Raw genomic sequence first — 11,024 nt, forward strand, 5'->3', positions numbered from 1 at the left:
CTTCCTCCTTTCTTAATTATGTTTTCTGTCTTCCAATCTTTGGGAACTGTTCTAGAACCTAAGGAATGCTGGAAGGTCAAAATCAATGCATCCACTATCTCTGCAGCTACCTCTTATAAAGCCCTAGAATCGAGGTCATCAGGTCTGGGGGATTTGTCGCCAGTTAGTCCCATTAATTTCTGTAGTACTAGTTCTTCACTTATACGGACTTATATGGACTTAAGTTCTTAGTTCTTGCTAGACCCTTAATATTTCACTATTTTCAGTCTTGGTGTCCACTGACTATCAACCCGGTGCAGGGACGCACAGAAATTATTAATTATTGGAATAATGATGAGTGTCAGGTACCAGATGCTGCCTGGCACCAAGAAAATGTATCACAACAAGGATTCAGCCTCATCAGGAGCAGAATAGAGGAGCATAGAATATTAATGAAAGTAAAACCATCTGTAAGTACAGTCTTGGTTTTGTAGTCATTGAATAGGTAATATTTTACTACCTTACAACTCCCCTGGATGGTCCATTTCCAGGCTGAGTTCCAGTGGAGCGAGACTACCCCCATTCCCCCATATTCATATGACACAAACTCAGGGAAGTCATTTATTATATCCAGTAGAGTTTTTGCTGCCAAGCGGAAACATACCAATGTGAAGTTGAGAATCCTGAATGTTTTGCACAGTTAGCTGTATATAGGGCCACAATATACTTGTAGTGTAAGGGTCTGATACATTTAGGGTTACCATGGGACTGAGTACAGTACCACCCACACAGTGATGTAAGAGAACACATGACCCGAACCTCGGGGTCAGTCTAGTGTGGGACAGAAACGTGTGCACAAGCAAGCATGGAACCAGCTCCTAGCTTGAATCCTTTACTGTATATGTGTACATAGTTTCTGTAGTTAATAATACATATAGTTAACCTACATAAGACTATGAACACTTCATTAAGACCCACTGAATGGTACACCATACAACATGGTGGCAGCGAATGGAAAAACACAAAGCCTCACAAAAAGTGCAGAGAAAAACTAAAATCTTGCAAGACTGAAGAAAAATTTGAAGAAGCATTCTGACCTGAAGAAAAGCTCCAGGAGCGCAGAGAAAAATCACTAGGGAACAGCTCCAAAGGAAGCCTTGGAAGCTGAAGGCAGAAGTTTAAAATTCCTCAGGCGGCAGAAGACTCCATGGAATCTCTTGGAAGTCTAGCTTCCCAGTGTGCAGAGTCAGCAGACCCATCAGGGGCACGCTAAAACTTTTAAATTCCAGGATACAGCCAGTCCTGAGAAACTATTAAATAGTTCAGTGGTCAGAAATTGCCATTTAAAATTGGAATAACCAGATTCCCAAGTCAGTTTGAGCTCACTCCAAAAAGAAGAAAAAATTAATTCATTCATTCATTCAAAAGAATCACAACTACGTAATCAGCTTTAAAGACCAGCAAAGTCCAGGATTCAAGGCTTTCCTGACCCTAAAGCATATCCTTGAAACGGAGAAGTCTGCAGCTAGTTGATCTAAGCAGCCATCGTTTACAATTCTTTCAACGCTGGGTGTGAGTGCTAATGTAGCATGGGCCCACCAAAACGGGCAAGCACAGGTAAATCCTTTGTCTTCAAATGGACAGCAGCGCCATCTTGAATTTCAGCAATTTATTAAAGCTGAACCTACACTTTAAAATGATTTAACCATGGATCAAAATTCCAATCTACCAGATCAGTTTGGATTCATCCAAAGGCCAAACCTAACGGAAAATTGGGCATCCTGGAGAAGAGGATTTTTAAACTATTGGAGTACATAAGCTCCCAGTAGAAAGTCAGAAAAAGTTCAGATTAATTCCTTTTTCTACTGGTTTGGTGAACTTGCAAATGAAGTAATCTTAACGTGGTGCATTGATTAATCCTCAACCAGCTTCAATGAAATATTAAAAGCCTTTGATGAATATTTTGATCTTCAAATTGTGGAGTGCAGAGAGCTTAAAAGGAAGCCCAGAAAACCCCCAGTAAAGCGCCAAAAGGGTAAAAGACAATACTCCAGTAAACCACAAAAGGGTGCTTGAGAGGCAGGGAACTTTCTTTAAGTCTAAAAAATATATATTTTTGGAAATTCTGACAGATTACCTGAACGGCAACAGCAAGGGAGGCAATGGCGTAGTGGTATTGTTGCTGGATTAGTGATCCAGCGACCCAGGGTAATGCTCTGGGGACCCAGGTTCGAATCCTGCCACAGCAGATGGTGGAATTTGAATTCAATAAAAAAACTAGAATTAAAAGTCTGATGATGACCATGAAACCATTGTTGATTGTCATGAAAACCCATCTGGTTCACTAATGTCCTTTAGGGAAGGAAATCTGTCATCCTTACCTGGTCTGGCCTACATGTGACTCCAGACCCACAGCAATGTGGTTGACTCTTAGGGATGGACAATAAATGCTGGCCTAGTCAGTGATGCCTGTTTCCCATGAATGAATTCTAAAAAAAAAGGTGACACTACAGAGCAAGCAGCTGGCTGTTAATGAAGGAAAGTTATCTAACAAAACCCAAAATAAACAAACCCTGCAAAAAGAAAATGAAATAAGGTTGTAACATGTTCATATCAGAACTGAGTGGGAAGATTTGAAACTCAAGATTCAAGCTGAGTATATTCCCTTGAAAACGTATGAGACACTAAAGTCGTCAATGAACTAAACTGTTCAAGATATGAACAAACAAAATTTTGAGGTGTCACAGAGATACAAGAAAGAGACTATAGAGCTGAAGAAAATAGTTGGACACTTGGAAGAAAACTTTGAAAGACATTACATTACCTAAGAGATATATGAAGAGATAAAAATCAATAACCTAGAATGGCAAGGCAAAGTAGAAGCTCTCACAAAAGAGTATGAGGAGTCTCAAAAATAATTAGCAGAAGCACAAGTACAAAATGTAAGCTTGAACAACAGCACAGAGGAATTATACTCCGCCAAGGAAAAACTGATCAGTACAAGGAATCAACTTTCACATATGAAAGATGTGCTCAATAAGGAAAAATGAGAACCAATGAGAACATTGGAATGTTGCTCACAGGAAATAGAACACTTGAAAGAGGACTTGAGATGCTTAAATGATGAACTTGTAGAAACAAATTTGACAAAATGGATCTTCGATTAAAACTTAATAAACTTCAAGCATCAGAAGTTTCTAGCAAGCACTGTGCAAAGTGCCTCAGGAGAGGGTGGCGTAGTGGTAATGTCACAGGATTAGTAATCCAGAAGCCCTGGCTAATGCTTTGGGGAACAAGGATAATTTGGAATTAAAAAGCTAGTCTCAGTGATAATGACCATAAAACTATTGTTGATTGTCATAAAACCTATCTGGATCACTGATGTCTTTTAGGGAAGGAAATCTAATTATCCTTACTTGGTCTGACCTACATGTGACTCCAAATCCACAGTAATGTGGTTGCCTCTTTACTGCCCTCTGAAATGATGTGGCAAGCCATTCATTTTAGGGGCAATTAGGGATGGCAACAAATGCTGGCCTTTGCCAGTGATGCCCACATCCCATGAAAGAGTAAAGAAAACAAAAACAGGAGAAGGATCAGATGAATCAGAACAGTTTCTTGAAAGCAGAATTAACAACCAAAATTGATTAACTTCATGAACTTTGGTCCAATCTGAACAACATGAAGGATGAGATATGGAGTATGGAAGTACAAATCCAGACTTTAAAAGCAGAAATGGTGAATTCTATGGAACTGATTGAAGGTCTAACTAGTCTAAGGAGCAGTCATTGACCATGGAAGAAAGATTCCGGATGGAACTGAATGCCCAGGTGAAGATGTCAAACTTATGCAAAGGTTCTGCAGATAACTCTGAAACAAAAACAACTCAACTTACCAGAGTAGTTACTGAGCTGAATAAAAAGATTCATAAGCTCGAAAAACAACTGGAGAAGAAGAAAATACTCAAAAACTTGGCTAAAATTCTGAAACAAGTGACAATAAATGTTCCGTCGTGAACTTCCATATACGTCACTGTGAGCCACATGACAAAAGAGAAAAACACACTAGTCCCAATATTACCATCAGAAACACCATCCTGTAATTGGGATACACCTAAAAGCAAGGAAGTCTTGAATTTATATAAAACCTCATTACCGCCTTGGTTCAAAAATGGGCAAAAGAGCTGAACTCCAGAAGTGAGAGTGACTGTCCTTGACATCAAGGCAGCATTTGACCCAGTGTGGCATCAAGGAGCCCTAGCATAACTGGAGTCAACAGGAATCAGGGTGAAAACTCTCCATTGGCTGGAGTCATACAAAGGAAGATGGTTTGTGGTTGTTGGGGGTTAATCAACTCAGTTCCAGGGCATCACAGCAGGAGTTCCTCAGGGTAGTGTCCTAGGCCCAACCATCTTCAGCTGCTTCATCAATGACCGCCTTTCCATTATAAGGTCAGAAAAATGGGGATGTTCGCTGATGATTGCACAATGTTCAGCACCATTCATGACTCCTCAAACACTGAAGCAGTTCATGTCCAAATGCAGCAAAATATGGACAATATCCAGGCTTGGGTTGACAAATGGCAAGTAACATTCGTGCCACACAAGTGCCAGGCAATGACCATCTCCAACAAGAGAGAATCCAACCATCGCCCTTTGACATTCAATGGCATTACCATCACTAAATCCCCCACTATAAACATCCTGGGGGAATACCATTGACCAGACATTGAAATGGACTAGCCATATAAATACTGTGGCTACAAGGGCAGGTCAGAGGCTAGGAATCCTGCAGTGAGTAACTCACCTCCTGACTCCCCAAAGCCTGTCCACCATCTACAAGGCACAAGTCAGGAGTGTGATGGAATACTGTCCACTTGCCTGGATGAGTGCAGCTCCAAAAACACTCAAGAAGCTTAACACTGTTCTAGACAAAGCAGCCCACTGGATTGGCACCTCATCCACACACATTCACTCCCTCTATCACCGACGCAAAGTGGCAGCAGTGTGTACCATCTACAAGATGCACTGCAGCAATTCACCAAGGCACCTTAGACAGCATCATCCAAACTCACAACCACTACCATCTGGAAGGACAAGGGCAGCAGACAAATGGGAACATCACCACCTGGAACATTCCCTCCAAGCCACTCAACATCCTGACATGGAAATATATCGCCGTTCCTTCACTGTCACAGAGTCAAACTCCTGAAACTCCCTCCCTAATAGCACTGTGGGTGTACCTACACACATGGACTACAGCAGTTCAAGAAGGTAGCTCACCACCACCTTCTCAAGGGAAATTATGGATGGCAAGAAATGCTGGCCTAGCCACTGGCGGACACATCCCATGAAAGAATTAAAAAACTTTTACAACCAACAGATGCCCCAAAGCGCTTTACAGCCAATTAAGTATTTCTGCAGTGTAGCCACCATTGTAATGTAGGAAACAAGGTAGCTAATTTGCACACTCCCACACACTCCCTTGAAAACTCCCACAGATAGCAATGTGATAATGGCCAGATAATCTGTTTTTTGTGATGCTAATTGAGGGACAAGTATTAGTCAGATTGCTGGGGATAATTCCCTTGCTCTTGTTCAAATTAGTGCCATGTAATTTTATAGGTCCACCTGATGTGGTAGGCAGAGCTTCAGTTTAATACCTAATCCTAAAGATAGCATCTCTGACAGTGCTGCAATCCTTAGTACTTCACCGTAGATTGTTGTGCTCACGTCCCGGAGTGGGGCTTGAACCTTCTGACTCAGAGATGAGAGTACTGCCAACTATGCCATAGCTGACCCACCTGACACAGCCATGCAATTTGAACCCTCCACCCCTGGAGATCCAGAACACCACATGATCTCTTTCACTCCTCAAGGATATCTACCTGCTCACTTAAGCTTTGGCTCTGTGAAGCAAGATTCCTGCCTGAAAGGTCTCCAGCCTATCAGTCAGGCTGCATGTGGGAAGGAACCCCATTTAAAGAAGCCCTGCAGTTAAATTCTGCAGGACATTTGGGAAACCCATTCTTCTGGGTTTCCCGACCTCACAACAGCTTTTCACACCTGAACAGAATTCCTCTCAAGGTTGAAATCCAGGCCATAGCCTCCAAAATTTCCTCTCCTCCACAAGCCACCTATACTGTGACTGTGAGATTCCCTGTCTACTGCACTCCTCAAGATCCCTCCCATTTCTCTGAAATCTGCCTATTTTGCCACTGATATTCCTCTTTTTTCTGGGATTGAGGGCAATTGTCGAAGACTGCTAACTAGAATCCAGTAATTGTGCAGAAGTGATCACAGATGAATAATTTGCAGTCCTGAAGAAGAATCATATTGGACTCAAGATGCTGTCAGGCCTGCTGAGTTTTTCCAGCACTTTCTGTTTTTTTTCCAGATCTCCAGCATCCACGGTATTTTGCTTTTATTGAATAATTTGCTTGTTCACTTTTGGGGAACAGTATTTAAGCAAAATTTTCCTTCAATGGGATTAAATAGACAGGATGGAGCCGATTATGGGGCAAAGTGTACAGAACTCATGGAAAGAGTCAAGCATCTTCATCTCATTCATTTTTTTTTCACTTCTATGACACTCCTATTAGAGTATTTTCACCTCAAACTTGAACCCTAAAATGAACTTCACGCATCCTTCATTGTTCACTCTCCAACACAGTGTGACCTATCAGGCAAAGGACTAAAATCTACATTCATTTCACCCTCACCATGTTTGGCCACCTTCTCCAAAATATATAAATATCCCACAACTCTGTTTTTAAGTAAGAATAAATGTGATTTTTTTTGTGCTTCTAACCATTAAGGAAATATTTTAAAATTGCTATTGTAATTGCTGTTTAAATTATGTTCTCATTGGCATGGTTTGTGTATACAACACAAAAGCATTAAGTAATGAGTCTGAATACCATTTGCAATTAAGTTTATTACAGTGGGTGTGGGCACTTTGTTAGAATCTAAGTTGATTTGTACTCAAAGGTGCTAGAACAACCTAAAACTCTATTGGCTTTCCCTAAAGCCGTCTCACACCTTCTATAAGTGATCAGCTACTATCCCCACTCTTTCTCTTCATCCCTTAACGGTACCCTGAATGATGCAGACATGGCCGGAATTTCAGATCCAAATGAATATCATTACACTCTCCATATTATTTTTAGTCTGCTGCACATAAATGCATTCACCTATCTTATCTAAATATACCTGAAACCCACCTACATCATCTGGATTAACTGGCCAAAAAAGGGAGCGTGGGTAATTCAGTGCTGAACATCCACAAGTCCTTCAACTAGTGGCCCTATCAGGACCAGTGGTTTAAAACAAACACCTTGTCCTCTTTACAAGAGAAATAATTTCCTTGCAATGTCAGAGATTTCTTTGTGGATACAGACCAGATCATAGAACTGGCCCCCATACCTGTCATATTATTGAACTGAGGCTCAGTCCTGTGACACTGGAAACAATGCAGAGGCTGCTGGGTTTGGAGGTAGCCTGGGCGGAAGACATGCCTCAGTACACTACCACTTTGTTGAAGCAAGGGGGAAAAAAGGCAAAAACAGACCCCCAGCCCTCGGACCCACTCACTCACCTGTGCTCCATCCATGCCAAACCATGCCATCTCATGCCACCCACCCACCACCTGGCCCTTCATACTCTCCTTACCAACCTATGCCCCTGTAGCCACACCTCCCATGGTGTCCCATACCCCTCATGCCAACCTATACCCCTCCACCCACACCCTATAGCTCCTCATACCCTCCATGTCAAGCTACGCTCCTCCACCCAACCCCATGCCCCCTCTTACTCCCAGACCAATCTATGCCCCTCTGCCCAACCCCTGTGGCCCTTCACATCATCCAGGCCAAAGATGCCCCTCTGCCCACCTCCCATGGCCCTTTATAGGGCATATGCCAATTAGTGCCAATGCATGCCATCCCATGCCCCCCATCCTTTGCCTTTACACCTACCATTCACCCAGTATTCACAATGGGCAGACTTCAGGACCCATGCTGAGATTAAATAAATTCTTAGTGTCTATTGGCGAATTCACTATTTTAAAAAAACTCTCATTGATAAAAAACCATTTACGACATTAAACTTCCCTTAATCCCTTATAAAAACAAGCACTGGAATTCAGTGTCCCGCTGCAAAGAGTTTATAATCACCTGGAGCTGTCAATCAAACTGTGAACTGACAGGCACCCCACTGGGACAATGAAAGGTTGTGAAATCAGTCATGCAGCACTAATTATTTAATGATAACCCTCATGCTTACGTCAACAGACAGAGTGAGATAGCAAGCACTGATTTTTGTTTTAAACGCTGCAGATAATTTTTAAGCATTTAAAGGGCAGCAGTTTTAAATACCTTAATGGCTTGACCCTTTGCCAGCTCCCTTTGAAAGCTCTGTTGACAGTTCCTTTTGACAGCTGCTTTGGACATCTCCTTTGGACATCTCCTTTAGACTACTCCTTTTGACAGTTCCAATGAGCTTGACAGTTCCAATGAGTATATACACTTTTTTTGGCACATTCATGTTTTTTTTTATTCATTCATGGGGTGTGGGCGTCACTGTTTAGGCCAGCATTTATTGCCCATACCTAATTGCCTTTGAGAAGTGGTGGTGAGCTGCCTTCTTGAACAGCTGCAGTCCATGTGGTGTAGGTACACCCACAGTACTGTTAGGGAGGGAGTTCCAGGATTTTGACCCAGCGACAGTGAAGGAACGGCGATATATTTCCAAGTCAGGATGGTGAGTGGCTTGGAAGGGTACTTTCAGGTGGTGGTGTTCCCGTGTGTCTGCTGCCCTTGTCCTTCTAGATAGCAATAGTCATAAGTTTGGAAGGTGCTGTCTAAGAAGCCTTGGTGAGTTGCTGCAGTGCTTCTTGTAGATGGTACACACTGCTGCAACTGTGCGTCGGTGGTGGAGGGAGTGAATGTTTGTGAATGGGGTGCCAATCAAGCGGGCTGCTTTGTCCTGGATGGTGTCAAGCTTTTTGTGTGCTGTTGGAGCTACATTTATTCAGGCAAGTGGGCAGTTTTCCATCACAGTCCTGACTTGTGCCTTGTAGATGATGGACAGGCTTTATGGAGTCAGGAGGTGAGTTACTCACTGCAGGATTCCTAGCCTCTGACCTGCTCTTGTAGCCACAGTATTTATATGGCTAGTCAAGTTCAGTTTCTAGTAAATGGTAACCCCCAGAATGTTGATAGTGGGGGATTCAGCGATGGTAATGCCATTGAATGTCAAAGGCATTCTTGTTGGAGATGGCCATTGCCTGTTATTGCTGTCTACGTTTAACAATCCTAAAGATCACCTTACTTCTCTCAAAAGACATCTGATCTCCCCAAAATGTGTCCCAGGACCATATCCAAAAGGGTACCTTACCTCTTTAAAAGGGTACCCCGTCACTCCAAAGAACCCTGGCAGCTTTAGAACTTCTCCTACCAGGTCTAAAGTGCACAAGTCACGTTATGGACATCCCACTATCGAAAATCAAATCAGCCTGAGGAAGCTGCACTTTTACGTGTGCAGCTGGTAGGTGCTGGGGGCTGGACTTCCAGGTCCAGGCCTTCACCACCATTTTCACATCAACGGAGAGGCTCTCTGTCTTTATGAAAATTCAGGCCTAGTTATACAGGCTGCTTGCTGTGGTCCAGGCCAGGCAAAGGAATTCCTGTGAACTCAACTCCTCTGACATCACGGCCCATGTTTGGGATGAACTATGGACTCAGGTTCTGTACCAACAAATCATCTCAGAAACTTCAATCAGTGGCTTACAAATCCTGGATCTGAAGCCCCAGCAGTGACCAGAACCCCTCATTTCTGGATCCTGGCACAATTTCTTGCCCATCTCCTGCACTTCTGTGCTGGAATTGCACTGCTCGATGCACAAAATTTTTGTCCTAATCCATTTTGCTTACTAGCATATCCTTATGCTCACACATAACCTATCCTGACAACTCCTCAAAGGACCAATAGAGTTCTTGGTTATTCTCTGACTCCCAACAAAAGCCTTGCGATCAATATGATGATCACCCACATTCCTAATATTGGCTTTAGTTATTGCCAGCTGATTTTCAAACTTATCCTTAGCCCCTTGACAAATGATCCTTTCATACATAATTGAATACTTTCTGGAGATTAATTTTCCTATGACTATCCTAAATTAGCCATTTAAGTTTCACTTTATCTAGAACACTCCTTTTATTCCTAGGGCCATAAAGATGGAATTCTTATCCTTCATCTCTGAAATAAAAACGTAATTTTCCCACTATTATCACAATTATTCTTGTCCAACAGCAAAGCACAATGTGCCTTTCCTAAATCTTGCTTCATAAGTGAAAACTTAGCCCTGCTCCAATTAACTAGTAACATTAAATTATTGTTAGATTTTTATGGCATTCTAAGATTTTGCGTGCTAACATGTGTAAGTGTACTCACCATGTGAGTCAAGTTTTGACATATGCCAAGCCTAGATATGAAATCATTTTTGCCCAGGTTGCAAGGCTATAGAAATTCCCAGTGAGTTATTATGATTTTCTATTGCGAATGTAAGAATTTATGATCTTGGCTAAACATGCATTTATGAATAATTAAATCAAACTTTCAAGAAATTAATAGTGATTCAAAACTATGCTTAGTTCAGATGCCTATATTGTCTTTGAAAACATAAGAGAAACTGTGTTGTAATGCAATCTCACCTAGATCTGCATAGTTTGACTTGTAGAACTGTCTACGGCCACCAAAGCACAATTCAAAAGAGGGCTCATTAGATCTTCGCAAAGTGTGTCCATTCTCAAGCGCAGCAAATGCATCACAGGTGTAACGATAAGTGATGAAACCATAGTTGTCACTGAAAAGAGTTGGAGCAACAATAATGAATGTCACTCATTGCGGCCAACCTCGCAAATCATACATTAGATGCATAATATAATCCAGTGGACTTCCATCTATCAGACATTAAAGAAAGGAAGTCTTGATTCAATGTAGGAACATCTTAAAGTTTTTCACATATAATGGGTCACTTTGAATTGCT

At 42.0% G+C, this 11,024-nt stretch overlaps 1 protein-coding gene across 2 annotated transcripts in view; it reads right to left on the reverse strand.

The window, feature by feature from the left end:
• The window catches only part of ppargc1a (peroxisome proliferator-activated receptor gamma, coactivator 1 alpha), a 163,264-nt gene that overhangs the window by 17,026 nt on the left and 135,214 nt on the right, over window positions 1-11,024 (reverse strand). Inside the window, exon 12 of one of the 2 annotated variants that reach the window (XM_078545718.1) lies at window positions 10,690-10,841. The exons of the other annotated variant lie outside the window; for it this stretch is intronic. Within the exon in view, the coding sequence (XP_078401844.1) occupies window positions 10,690-10,841 (152 nt within the window). The remainder of the gene's footprint in view (window positions 1-10,689; window positions 10,842-11,024) is intronic. 2 annotated transcript variants of the gene reach the window in all.

Source organism: Cetorhinus maximus, chromosome 1 (genome assembly GCF_964194155.1).
Source record: "Cetorhinus maximus chromosome 1, sCetMax3.hap1.1, whole genome shotgun sequence".
Taxonomy (NCBI): domain Eukaryota; kingdom Metazoa; phylum Chordata; class Chondrichthyes; order Lamniformes; family Cetorhinidae; genus Cetorhinus; species Cetorhinus maximus.